The 14,260-nt window shown below is 38.7% G+C and overlaps 1 protein-coding gene across 1 annotated transcript; it reads left to right on the forward strand.

Annotated features, from left to right (window-relative positions):
• The first annotated feature begins 4,957 nt into the window (after positions 1 to 4,957).
• Positions 4,958 to 13,161, forward strand: SERPINA10 (serpin family A member 10). The gene is made up of 5 exons (XM_053980866.1): positions 4,958 to 5,023; positions 7,351 to 8,113; positions 9,053 to 9,326; positions 10,020 to 10,167; positions 12,951 to 13,161. Exons 2-5 carry the CDS (start codon positions 7,393 to 7,395, stop codon positions 13,140 to 13,142), a joined length of 1,335 nt encoding a protein of 444 aa, XP_053836841.1. The 5' UTR covers positions 4,958 to 5,023; positions 7,351 to 7,392; the 3' UTR covers positions 13,143 to 13,161.
• Positions 13,162 to 14,260: the final 1,099 nt, after the last annotated feature.

The raw sequence follows: 14,260 nt of genomic DNA on the forward strand, positions 1-14,260 counted from the left end.
AAAACTGATTCTTGCTTACCATGAGCGCACAGCCAGGTAGATACAAACTTCCTTGAGGAAGAAGTGTTGCTTTTGAATATCCAATCCATGCATCCTCCAACAGGAAGAGCATGCTCAGTGCCAGGCCTGCAGCAGGTTACTGCATTGATATTTCTGTTTAAGTGGAAAAACCCCTAAGAAGCACAAGTACCCAACCCCACAATGCAGAGCTCTTTCCTCTGCACTCATTGGTACTTAGTAACCCTCAGCACGTTTTCCAGGTGCCAGAGGGCACCTTTTGCATGTCTGCTACAGAGGCCACAGTGCAGAGATTTCTTCATTACATCAGGTAATTGCTTCAGGCCAGACAGTCAAACAATGCAAGTCCCAGGAACTTAGATTGATTATCACAACAGTAAGGAGATGCATGTGCAGTGCATGTAAATACAGAATTTGGATAAGAAACAGTGGGCAAATAGATAATTTTTCAAGTTCAGGTCATCAGAGGTTATTGATTGTAAAATTTTCTGCCATTCTGAAGGTGCAACAAAAAGGTTTTTTCCCCTTAGACATACCAGTCTATTACACATTTTGTAATTCCTGCCTTTTGAGTTGAATTTTTTCCAGGAATTTAAAATAGAAATGCACTTGCATTTCACATCTACTGGAGAAACCTTGAAATGCCCTCCCTGGAAACAGAAATATCTACCAGTGCCATTTTCTTAAGTTTGTGTCTCCTGGCTGCTCAAGTCTTGTCTCCTGACAAAAACCTAGTAAGGCACAGAGAAGGGCAGCTGTCCAAACACACAAAATTATCCTTCTTCCCATCTGAGAACTAAAGGTTGTGATGACACCTGCTGGCTCCATGGGGACTCGGCAAACACCAGCCAGCCCCTTCTAGAGCTCTTCAATACTTGCAGGTAAAAATGGAGGATAAATAAATAATTGTGAATTAAATTTTTTTCATTGCTGCAAGTCAGATAATCACAGGGAACAAGGCTTGGAACATTAAAAGGTCATTTACTCTATTTCCTGGAAAAAAAACCAGGGTTTGTGCTTCTTCCATCATACATCATGGATGATTGTTTTACCTCTTACTGAAAATTGATAGTACTTCTCTGGACACAGTGTTACAGTGTTTTGTCATTTTTGCATTTCCTAGAAAAGATTCCACAGTAAGATGTGTTATTAACAGACAATTACACTTTCATTTGTGTGTTCAAGGACAGTTAGACACCACTTGACTGTGAAGTTGAAAGCATAATGGAGATGCTTCCGCCCTATTTATGAGCTGCTACAGCTTTACTACCTTGTCCACCTTGTACAGTAGTACACCCATCCCACCCCAGGTGACGTGCAGGAGTAAGTGCCTCCCAAAGAGGCTTTCACTACAGGAATCCTGTCACATGAACAGTGGCATAATTGTACAAAAAGAGTCAAGCCTATGAACAGTGTAGGCTTGGAGCCACAGTTGCATCCTGATGATTTCAATTATATTGTGCATTCTTGGAGTGGGAGAAGCAGCAGTCACCTTGATGAATCAGCTCGTTGACAAACTAAGTATGTTCAGAAGACTGTATAAATAACTGTTTTATAACTGTTGGAGCATGTTAGTTTATGTGTTATGAGTAATTTCACAGTGAGACTTCAGAAGAAGTACAGATCCCTGCAAATCATCCATCCCCTGCACTGTTCCTGGGATTTTGTTTAGTCTAAGAAACGTGGAAGAGGTTAGATCACATTCAGCCTAAATATTTTCCTGAACTGACACTTCTTACTTTCTCATCAGTCTCCAGTATGGTCAGTATTTCTGACTGATTTCACCTAGATCCCTCAAGACAGTTGTAAATACTCTGGGTCTTCCCTTGAGAACCAAACTGGCAGCCACTAGCTGGGGACAGAAATTTGCAGGGTCTTGAGTGAAATGTATTTGTTTAGTTACTACCTTGTTAGAGAAAGGCAAGAAATTCAGCTCCAAAAAGTCTCTCACTGGGAAGCTGGTAGAGATACAAGTAATTAAACCACCCGTCTCCTTCCTGGAACCTGCTCTCAATAGTGCAGTCATGCCCACCATATCTCATAGCCCTCTTTGAATCTCAGCTGTGGTCGAGTTACAAACTGCGAAAATGGGTCACGGAATGTGGAAAAAAGGCATTACTTAGTTAAGAACTATTGCTGTTCCAAGGAGATCATAACTGGGAGGAATATCAGACTCAGCACAGGGAACCTAAGCCCCCAAACCCCAAATATTAGGATGACTGGTTTATTCATGGTCACAGAAAAAAAAAAGAAAAAAAGAAAAAAACTGACTGAGGAAATTAAGTAAGAGGAAAAGCAGCCCACAAGAACTGCAAAAGGAAGAATTCTGTCTTATAACAGAAACTCTCTGACTATTTGGAACAAGCAGCTGAATCTGCCTCTGCAGTGTCTACCCCCAGGTACTCAGGAGTCACAGGGCTTTGTCAAACAGATTGGCAAGAACCTGGACTGCATCATAACTGCCAAGTTTTTCAGAGTTGCATATGCACCCAAAACCAGTTGTATATTACAGAACAGGTGGTCTTTAGATCAACTGCTGCCCAGCCTCAGCACTGGAACAAGCTCCCAGCAGACACAACTAGGCAATAGTGCACTTGTATTGGCCTTGCTTGTTCTGGTTTCAGAAGTGGTTCTGTCCTAAACTGGACAATTGGAAAAGTGCAATTCTGCCAGAGTCACACACTGGCAATCCTTTCCCAGTAAATCACTCTGTGAACAGGTGTAGTTTGGCAGAGTGTTACCCATATGTTGTGTGGTGTTTAACTGCTCAGAAAGCTCTGTTGAATCCAAAGGGCAACTGACAGTATAAATAGGAGTTGGTGGGAGGAATATGTTACTCCTGATAGTATATGGTAGATACACTCAGCAAGGTGTTACCTGGCATAAAAAAGTATCTGGGGCTTTGTGGGTAACTAGAGAGGAAGACAATTTTCTCGGATCTCTGTACACAGCTAATACATCTCAAAACAGCCTCCTGTTTCCTCTGGGTAAAGCAGGATTGATATGAGCTTTGTGGTCCAGCAGATTTAGACTAGAGATTCAAAGACTTTAAGATTTCTTCAAACCCCTCTTTTCAGTACCATCTATAAACAATCTTAATTTTTTGAATATTAAACATCAATATTGAGTGTCTTAGCTTCCAGCAGTGACCACGTGTGTCAGTGTCCTGGTGCGAGGCGGAAGAGGCTTGTTTGCTACTGTCATTGCAAATAACTGCTGATTTTGCTGAGCACAAAAGCTGGGATCTGTGTCCATCGGGTTTTCCTTGTATTTTCTTTTGGGCCACAACCACAGCACCACAGTCTCCAGAAGACACAGAGATTCAGAGGCACACCACAGTAATGCAGCTTTGTTCAGCCGTATCAGATGCAAATTTCTTCCATGCGATGAGAGGATATTTGAATTTCAAATCCAACTGAATTAACCACAAATACATATAGACTAGGAAGTAGGAAAAAAAAAAAGTCCAGTCACATGGATAGAGAACAGAAGTCCTGAAGTCACTGGGGCATCCACAGTCGAGCTTTTTCATGTTTAGGGACTAGACTGCCTGACATTATAGGGCCTGCTTTCATAACCTCATCTTATTTTCCCATATTCTGTAATACAGTGCCTACACTGGGGGTCTATTATGACTGGGATAGCTTCTAAAAGGAAGAATATTTTAAGTTAATTTAAACAAATTAGAATTTAAGACGGTAGAGTCTGTGACCCCTCTGTTGAACTCCTTTAAGAGTATAAACCCCACAACTGCCCTCCAGTATGGTATCCCTGTAACAAGGATACAAATCTGGTTAGACAACAGAGGGGCTACATTCAGTTCTTAAGCCCTTCCTAATGAAATCTTGTGTCTTGGAAGCAAATACTCTTATAGAAGCAATACTCATCAGCAACAAACAAAAGCCTTTTTTAAATTGAGTCCTGGATGCCCTAATTCTTCATGGACTTTCTAAAATATCTAATATAACCACTTAGCCTGCATATATCATTTATTTTTTTCAGTTCAGTGGAAAATTAGAGACTAGTACCCTTATCTCACATTTGAAAGCCAAATCATTTTTCTTTTACAATCCAAATCAAAATTAAGTGTTCTATTTCATTTGGGAGAATTTTTGAAAAAATTTAGGAGCATGAGGGGAAGATAGGGAATTTCATGTATATGTTTTATCTGGAATTAGGCCAATGATCAAAATAGAGAAGAGTTTAGACAACCCCACACTAGAGAAATTGTTGAATGAACTATCTGTCTTAAAGAATGTGCCTTGCCCAAATAATAAGGCTCAAGACACAGATCTGTTCAAGCAAGACCAACTGAAAATTAAAAAAAATTATTAATGCCACCCATCACTCTATGTAACTTTTGCAGGGATATCAGCTTGGCCCACTTTGTATTTTATGGGAGAACATCCCTCAGTGGTTATCAGGCAGTTGATGTTGGCAGACTGATACGTCACCGAATACCTGGTACGTTCTTCAAAGGAGTGGAGCCCTGGCCTCTCCTCTCAAAGCGTGGCCAAATTGCAGGGCAAGGGAGCTGGTAACACCCCTACAAATGTTCTCTACCTTCTCCCTCTCTCCCTCCCTCGTGCCTTGGTGAATATTGACATATTCTTTTATGTAAGGGGATAATTTAAGCAGGATTGGATATGTCTTCCACCATTGAGTAACTCAGAGCCTGCCTGAAAAATAATTCTCATGGGCTAATGGATGTGGGGGGCCACATCCTGATAGGTTGCTGAAGGGCTAAATGCAAAGCATTTGTTGTTCTCTTGTTTCTCATGAAAGACAGAACATGTTTACTGGAATATAACCCTCCCTTATTATGCCATTTATAGGAAACACATATTCAGTGTTTATAAAGCAGTTAATTTATAACAGACAAAACCAGATTATCAGTCTTTGGAAGAGCAAATATTTGTTCAAAAACTTCTAAATGGGACAGACATCTTCATCTCATTTTTAAACATAACTGATTGAGAAACATAACAGAAGAGCTACCTAATAGGTAAGATAAGATTTATATGAAGTATTTAAAATGTAAAGGAAAGATTATGATATCTTATATATATATATATGTATATATATATATATATATATATAAAATGCAATTTTTTATATTTATCAGTCGTTCTCTAGATGTGATGTTTTAAATGGTTGTAGACCTTAATCAGTTTCTAATGGATTTTTCTCTTGCTCTAATGCTTTCAGAAGAAAAAGGCATTTGCACAAGAAGCTTCTTTCTTTGATACTGATATTGCTAGAAATAAATATTTCTTAAAATGGAAATAATTTTCACTTTGCTCTGACACACATTTACTAATGAACTGTCTGCTCAACAAATAAAGCGAGTTGTCTAAAATTAGCAATAAGCTTCACTCAGGTCTAAAAATACAAGTCTATAATGTACAAAAATTCTACTTTATCATTCCCAGAACTGTTGTTCCTAGTTCTAGAGGGCATGCTCTAACTAGTAAAGGTGAATGATACAGCTGCTTTAATGTTAACTTTAAATGTTTGCAATCTCAGATTTGCAGTGATTACTTAGTGCAACTGCAAGGTTTTTATTCCCATGTTCATTGCACCCAAAGCAGTAGCATATGTGTATGTGTTTGCCCAAGGATTCAGGAATCTTTTCTTGAGTGTTGAACAGTTTGGGATAAACCTGTAAACAAGAGCTTCTGCGTTTGTCCTGCCCTTCCCGACCAAAACCAATCTGTGTTGGGAAGGCAGAGCCCTCTGGAAGGCAGCTCAGCACTTTGCCAGCCAGTCCCTTCACATCTCCTGGGGGAAGCTGGTGGCCACTTGAGCCACGTCCTGTCCCAGACCTCCCAGAGAGAGACGCAACAGTGATGTCTGCCAAACGCAACACTGTGTGCAGGAATTGCACCCTGCCTAGAAAAGATGAGGAAGGGCTTGAGCTCTGCAATACCTGGTGAGCAGTTAGGCCTGATGCTCTTTTAGAGGGAGGAACTGCTGCTGCAGAAAATCCTTTCCCTGTCATTGAATATGATCAAAAGCAAAATTTTCCAATCCCTGCCTCTTCACTAGAGCTGACTCTGCAGTGTCCAAGGATGCTTCTTCAAAGTAGGGATGACTCCCAGAGGAAAGAACCTCCTTCTTTGCTGCCAGGGCAGGTGCAGCATTGCGGCAGGAACAGGACCTCTGTGCCTGGGTTACTTCCCACAGAAGTGGGTCACTACAGCAGAAGGAATGCTCAGCAGTTCCTGCACTAGCTCTGAACTGCACTGCTCAGCCTGCCAGGGGACAGTGAGTATCCCAGCACTCCAGATGTCGCATGCATCGCTTGACCAGCAAGGCAGAAGCTGAAGTCATGTCATCCCCTTCCCTACTCCTCCTGAAAATCCAGACCCTGGGAATCTCATTAAAAATAAATCAAGGGTTAATGGGAAAGAAAAATAAATTTAAAAATATTCACAACATATTTGCTGCACATTTTACTCTATTCTCTGTCTGCCATGAACTCAAGAGCAGGCATAACATTCATCGAATTCACTGCCTCCCGATTAAGTCATGACAGCCCATCTGTGTTGCAGCAAGTACAGAACGTGACCTATTATCTCACAAGAAAATAGCACACCACCTGACTGCCAAAAGCACCTCGTGACTTGGCACCCAAATGTCTCAGTACTCACATCAACATACCTTTTCAGGACTAACTCCCACAGCCTGAATCAGCCAACTGTGAAATTCAGCTGAACTCTGAATAAACCGGATAAAACCAGCTTTCTCATATGCCAAATCACAAATTATACAATGACCATAATTTGCTGTTACAGATCCTTAGCTTAAAAGGAGTAGTTAACAATTGCCACGTGACTCTAGGCTGTTGAATCACTTACTACTTTAATGACAGGCCATAAAATCCATCTTTTAATCTCATGTACCCCTTTGCCCACTGCTATACAAAAGGAATCTGGTGCAGGTTTGATGGTCTTGAACATCCTGTTTAATTTACAATGGGAAAATGCATCTCCAAAGATTGTAGCCATTCAAAATTTTTCCATAAGGTGCAGTTCAACACTGCTGTATGGGAGAGAATTCATATATTGCTTTATGGAAAGATGGATGATAATCATATTTGCACTTTATGCTTGCAAAGTGCATTTCATTTGCAAATTTACACAATGTCTGATGCTAAGGTTTGCCTGAGGTGTCTTGCAAGATCTGCCTGGTCTTCTCTGAACATTTTGTTGCCCAGGTTTGGAGTATATACCCTGAAGATGCAGAAAGACCACTTCACTACATCTTTGACTTTTTGCATTGTGCATGGAAGAACAAACTAAGAAGTCATTTTGTTGTCTTTTTTTCTAGGAAAAAAAAACAACTCTAAAGAGCTCATTATTGGATGCCAACATGAAAACGGGAATCTACATACTTCTCTTAAATGAAATATATTTTGAATTCATCCAGGCTGATATCAAACCTAAATTTCCAAAGGAGGAAAAAGAGAGTAATTTCTTGGAAAGAAGTAACATCAGTATTTCCAAAGAGTGGTATCATCACAAAAATATCTCTAAGCCTTTTGAACACCAAGGTTTTGAAGACCAAGGTTTTGAAGACCTCACTCTTCACAACTTCACTGAAAAAACTGCAAATTTTGGATTTAACCTCTACAGAAAAATTGCAATGACACATGATAACAATGTAATAATCTCTCCCCTTTCTGTGTCAGCTCTCATGAGTGTCTATATGATGGCAGCCAAAGGAGAAACACACAGACAAATTGTAAAAGGTCTTAACCTCCATGATGTGAAAGACAGAGTGGATCACCAACATTTACCAGCTTTGTTTAAACAACTGATAGGTAACATCACAATGAATGAAGAATTTCTCCTCATGCAAGGTATTCTTTCTTTTATTCAAAAGGACTTCAAACTCAAGGAGTCTTTCCTGAATTTATCTAAGCAGTACTTTGATATGGAATTCCTGAAAGTGGACTTTGGAAACTTAACACAGGCAAAACTTTTCATCAATCAAAACATTAACAAAATGACCAAAGGAAAAATCCCAGGGCTTTTTGAAGAGCTGGACCGCCATAATAAACTGGTGCTCGTGGACTACATTTTCTTTAAAGGTAATCACTGTTTTTATTTTGCAGAATAATTATTTATTAGGAGAATCAAGACTCTAACTTAAGCTACATTAGGGAGAGTTTAAATTAATTTAGATGTCCTGTTTTCTCTATGTCTTTATCTAAGTTTACTTTTTTCTATTAAGCTTATTTAACAGGAAATTATTTTTCATGATAGGGAACCACAATTCTTCTATGCTGTCTTCCATACAATAGAGTCTCAAAGGGAACAAAAAGCCCTGCATCAAACTATCTCAGTCCATCTCCAAATTATCCCTCTTTATGACAGGAAACAATGTTTTATTTTCATTCATCCATTAAAATGAAAAAGTCTTAATCACAATAGTCTTAAATGCTGAATACTGGGCATAAAATCATCTGCTTTAACATAGAACACAAAATCATTGAAACAAAAATGATTTCTCTATTTCCATCAAGAATCATCTGCCTTGGAGGAACCCAAGTACCCCGTTATATTACCTTACAGGGTGAGGGAAAGAAATACCAGTGATGGGCAGAAACCTGTCCATGGAGAAGTCACTGAATTTTATCCAAAATATTGGAAAATTAAATTAAATACAGGATACTGAACAGCTGGTACAGAATTTCAGAGAAGGTTACATGTTAGAAAAGGTCAGATGTTCACCAGGCATTGATAAAACAAAGATAACATAAATTCTGAACTTGAGTGGCAACCTTAGAAAAATATTTCCCTTCTTTCTGTGCAAATGAAGCAGTTTATTTTGTAGATTACTTTGGTTTTTTTCTGTAAAATAATTTATATACAATAAACATAAAATATACTGAAATTATCATCCACTTATCCCAGACACAACTGATAGCCACTTCAACTAGATTCAGAATATATATTTTAAACATTTTAGAACATTTTTCTGAACAAATCTAAACACACATAATTATTTATTTTCTTTCTTTCCTCAGGCAAGTGGGTCTATCCATTTAATTCCAAATTCACAGAAATTGAGACTTTCCACATAAACAAATACAGAAGCGTACAAGTGCCTATGATGTTCAAGTCAGATAAAATTAATTCAACTTTTGATGAGAACTTAAGATGCACTGTGATAAAGATACCTTACAAAGGGAATGCCCACATGCTGATTGTTATCCCAGAAAAAGAGGGAGACTACATTTCAATTGAAGACCATTTGACTACAGAGCTTGTGGAATCCTGGCTTGGAAACATGAAAACCAGGTATTGTTTGACACCCATGGGGCCCTAATGTCTTTGATGTCTACTGCAGCAAAGCAGCAAAGCCCAGCAAAGATTAGTTGGTCTTCCTAAGCCTTTTCCCCTGGTAGCATCTCTGTGGCAAGAGGTATCTACAGAGTAGAGGTCCTTTAATGGCTCATCCACAGACCAAGTGGCATGTGAAAGTTTTGACTCCAAGGGGATAAAACTTTGGCTCATCTCAGTTAAAAATGTCTCTCTCTGTGAGGGCATGAGTCTTTCCATATTCTCCCTTAGGTCTCCTCTCTCCTTAAATTAGTACTGCCAAGCAAAATCCACAAAAAATCTAGACATTTCTTAAACATTTCTTACCAGGGGAAACCCAGAGGAATTGATAAATTTGAATATAAAAATGTAAACTCAAATGATTCCTGTGAAATATAGTTCCTGAAGTGAAAATTGTTTTCAATAAATTAGTGTGTTGCCCTGGTATCAGGACACTGTAACTGCTGGTGGAAGTATTTATATAGAGAAGGAAATGATTTCTAGCATCACTGACAGCCAACAGGTTAGAAATTATTTTCTGCCAACTTAAATGCCAGCATAGACTCTCCAGTTTTTGTCCCTTCTTTTTCTGTGTAAAGCTTAATTCCTGAGTAGTGTGCATTTCAGCAGTCAAGTGACCATTTGCATTGAATTTTATTTTTTTTTTAACAGAAAAGTGGATATTTCATTTCCGAAGTTTAAACTAGAGCAAAAATACAAAATGAAGAAACTGCTTCAAGGTCTTGGAATTAAAAAGCTCTTTACACGTTCAGCAGATCTTAGTCATCTGACAGATCACGAATATGTAGCAGTTTCACAGGTAAGCCCACTAAAATTATTTGCTGTTTAGATTACAATAGTATATAAACAGCCCAGCCAAGATAGTCACATAAATTTATAGGGACATTAATAGCAAAGTACCTCTTCTGCCAGGTATGTGCAATCTACACATCTTAATCAGGATGGATCCTACTTCAAGTATGAGGTGTGTAGAGGTAAGGGGCAGTGACATCTCATAGGTGCTCAACACCTCCCAAATCACAGGAGAAAAGCTCTGCCTCAAGAGGAATATGGTTGGCAGGGAATGAACACAATTTCACAAAAACTGTGAACAAGAAATACAATGTAAATGCCAGTCAAATGGCAAAAACCAGGACAAGAAAGGAAATTCAAGGAAAGAACTCCTCATACACAGTCCAGAGACAGCTATATTTCTCAAAAATATAAAGAACCTTAGAAAGTTTAAATAATAAAATCTCAAAAAGGTAACAGTGAGGAAGAGAAGTCAAAGCACTCCTGCTTTTCCTTCCATATACCATGGAAAAGAAAAAACAGAATCTCACAGGAAAGGATTGGTACAATACAGTTGCACTCCAACCCATACAGATGTTCCACTTTGTATGCTCAAACTTTCAAAGAACCTTTAAACAGGTAAAGGCAAGGGCAGTGAACGGCCCAGAAGACAGGAACACAGCCCCATGGAAAAAGAGGAACAGGAAGAGATATTTTGTATCACTGCTTAAGGGAGAGCACAGGTGAATTTCAGAAGACTGATGGAAAACACAGACAGAAGAATGAGAAGCAGAAGAGAATGAAAGACAAAGGACTTGTCAATCACATCAATATCAAGAAGGAATAGGTCTATGTGACCAGAGATGTCTTATGAAAAAGAAAAAGCTATTCTATAAAAAGGACAATTTGCTGATAATAGAAAATTAAAATGCATGGTCAAAGAAAGGAGATGAAAGACAAAACACACAGAGATACTTGTGCCCACAAGAACAGAGTGTGTGGAACAAGATGAAAAGTAATGAATTCTAAATACAAATTCATACATTAGAGTAAAAGTAAAAAAAAAATTCTGAAAGAAGATGAATTTATAAACAAGATCCAAATAAAATTACTCTGGCACAGGATTTAAAAACATAGCTTTATAAACTTATGTAAGGAAATTATAGCAAGCAACTGCTTGTGGTTGTGGAGGGTTGTATGGCAGAGACAATCCAGGACCACAACTCCAAGGAGAGGCTTCCCAGAATCACAGAATGGTTAAGGTTGGAAGGGACCTCTGGAGGTCACCTGGTCCAACTCCTCTGCTCAAGCACGGTCACCTAGAGCAAGTTGCTGAGGTCCATGTCCAGACTGCTCTTGAATATCTCCAAAGAGGAAGAATCCACAGTATCTCTGGGCAACACGTGCCAGTGCTCAGTCAGCCTCACATGAAAAAGCATTTCCCTGTGTTCAGAGGGAACCTCCTCTGTATGAACTTCCTCTGTTCCTGTGTTTCACTTGGTCCCCACTGCCTCCGGTTCTGTCACTGGGCACTACTGACGAGCCTGGCACCACCTTCTTTGCACCTTCCCTTTGGGTATTTGTACCCTATGAGAAAGAATCCTTCTGGTGCTGCTCTTACAAGTCTCCCTACACCAAATCGTTATAGAAGCCTTTGTGATTAGCCAATTAACAGGGTGGGATAATAAATACTTCTATACAAGTTTCAAAAACTCTCATGCTTGACCTACAGGTTTTCAAAAGTGGCTTAACAAAACAACCTTTCTGGGAAGATCTAACATCTTAAAAATAAATATTTAACTGATAAAATTGCAGTCATTTTCAGTTTGGTATGAACTATTTCACCATTGGGAAATTTAATGGCGATCTGCAGCACTTTTCTCCCTTCCTCTTGATCATATAATTTTCATGCTGATTTTCAGCAGTTAACTCTATTGTGTTATGAAAAAAATCACACTTTAACAGGAGCTGCTAACTGATATTAGAAGCAATATGTGCATCAGCTACGAAGTGCCAGAGGAGCATCCTGTCCCTGGGAATTGTGAAAGACAAAAATATTATTTAAGAATACGTAGCAGAAACCTCAGCACTGGTGAAGCCCTTCAACTGTTTTCACATAATTCCTAGAATTAGGAGTTTAGGAGCTGTAAATCCACTAGATGACCAGGCAGTTCACCAGTACAGACACTAATGCAGCAGAGGCACTCATAGATATAAGCAGGCTGAAAGAACAAAATGGAAAAGATGGAAAATGAAAAATCAGATTCTGCCAGGCTGCAATTTCAGTGGGACTGGAAAAATATTCAAACCAATCCATGACTGTACCTCACTGTTCTGCATATTTAGTCTGTGCTACCAAATGTAGAAATTAGAAATATACAGGGGAAAAACCAAAGATTGGTGCATTTCCCTAAGGTCTCACAAAATCAGCTGTGAATGACATATCCGGCCAGTCAGTGTTTGTGACTGGTTTGTGACACATTTCCTACAACTGAGAAATGCCTTTGCACAGTTAGGTGTCAAAGAGGAGCACTCTACACAAATGCAATTGCTGTTTCATGCAAAAGCCCCAATCTCTAAGTGAGGTCTGTGCTCAGAAATGTGGAAAAGTGCAACGACTCCTGAACTGGCACCCACACTGTCAGCACGGCTGTGCTGACTCCTGTACAGTCTAACAGAGGTAGATTGCACTGAACTGTTCATTTCAATGCTTAACAGAATCCTACTTCAACTGAATGCCTTCACCTGGAAGAATATTCTTCATGTTAGTATTTACTTCTGTCACGTACTTATTTCCACCTTGCACTTCAGGTTGTCCAAAATGCAGTTATTGAAGTGGATGAAGAAGGAACTGAGGCTGCAGCAGCAAGTGGCTCAGAAATAACTGCATTCACAGTGCCTCCTGTCATCAAAGTGGACCGGCCATTCCTCTTCATGATTTTTGAAGAAACTTTTAAAACATTACTGTTCATTGGCAGGGTGATTGATCCAACAGAAATGTGAATAAAGGTAATAGTTTCTATTCTTTGGTATGTAAGAGGCTTTATTTTTATTAATTTATTTTATAATAAAGACACTGAAATATGAAATGTGAAAACCTGTTTTGTCTCTCCAAGCTAGCACTAGGTCATCCTAGCAATATTTTATTAATGCCACACAACAAGCTAACTTCATTAAGGCTCAAAGCAACAAAAATGTGACTTGTAAAATCTAGCTTTGGTAAAAGAAAACCCAAAAACCACAGAAGTGAAATTTCAAAAATCAGTATTTTAGTGATAAATCTGAATAAAAAGCCCCAGACATTCAAATGCCAAAATATTCAGGAAGCTCATTCCCAAACACTGCAGATTCCTCAGTGTTATGTTCTGTTACAAAGAGACTGAAGAGCCCAGTGACTTCAGTGTTAGCAGAATTTTGCCAGTTATAAAAACAGAAGCAGTATCAAGCCCTAAAAGAGAATTTATAACCTTTGTCTAGAGATCTTTATTTCATAACTGTAGAAAATAAGTCTATCATGAAGTCTACCTTGTGGGTGTGACCTCTTCCAAAGCATTTATCCAGACTATCAAATCACCTCATTTTCTCAAGAGTACATGATGTGCCTTAAAAATATTCTTTGAATTAAAAACAAAATAGTTCTGAAAAATAACTTAAGGTATTCTGATTTTGCACAAAGCTAGCCCCCTCCTAACCCCAGAATTTCTACCTGTAATATCATCTAGACACCAGGGTGAACTATGCAAAAGGACTCTATGACTGCAATAAGGCAGACTTTGGTAGGAAAAAACATACCTCCATTAAAGTGTAATAAATCTATTCACAGAGTTGATCCTAAAATCCAAAAGGTGTTGCCATGATGTTTCAGAAAAATATTTCAGAAATATTTTCAGAAAAATATTTCCATGATCTAACCGCAATTTCCTTTATTCAAGTAGAGCAGTGCAACCAACAAAATTACAAGATATTAACATTTAATAGATTTTAATTAGCAGAGTCCTATGTATAAAGTATGAAACAATGAAAAAGCTACTTCTAGGTTTGTGTAACTAACAGATGTCAGCTTATTCTGCTTGCTCATACAACCTTCACAAAGTAATTGCCCAAAAAGGAGCAGAAGACTT

The sequence above is a fragment of the Vidua macroura genome, chromosome 6 (genome assembly GCF_024509145.1).
Source record: "Vidua macroura isolate BioBank_ID:100142 chromosome 6, ASM2450914v1, whole genome shotgun sequence".
Lineage (NCBI taxonomy): Eukaryota > Metazoa > Chordata > Aves > Passeriformes > Viduidae > Vidua > Vidua macroura.

Coding starts and splice junctions, on each gene's coding strand:
- SERPINA10 (XM_053980866.1), top strand. CDS start 7,393: ATGAAAACGGGAATCTACATACTTCTCTTAAATGAAATATATTTTGAA. Junction 8,114..9,052: donor GGACTACATTTTCTTTAAAG/GTAATCACTGTT, acceptor TTCTTTCCTCAG/GCAAGTGGGTCTATCCATTT. Junction 10,168..12,950: donor AATATGTAGCAGTTTCACAG/GTAAGCCCACTA, acceptor CTTGCACTTCAG/GTTGTCCAAAATGCAGTTAT.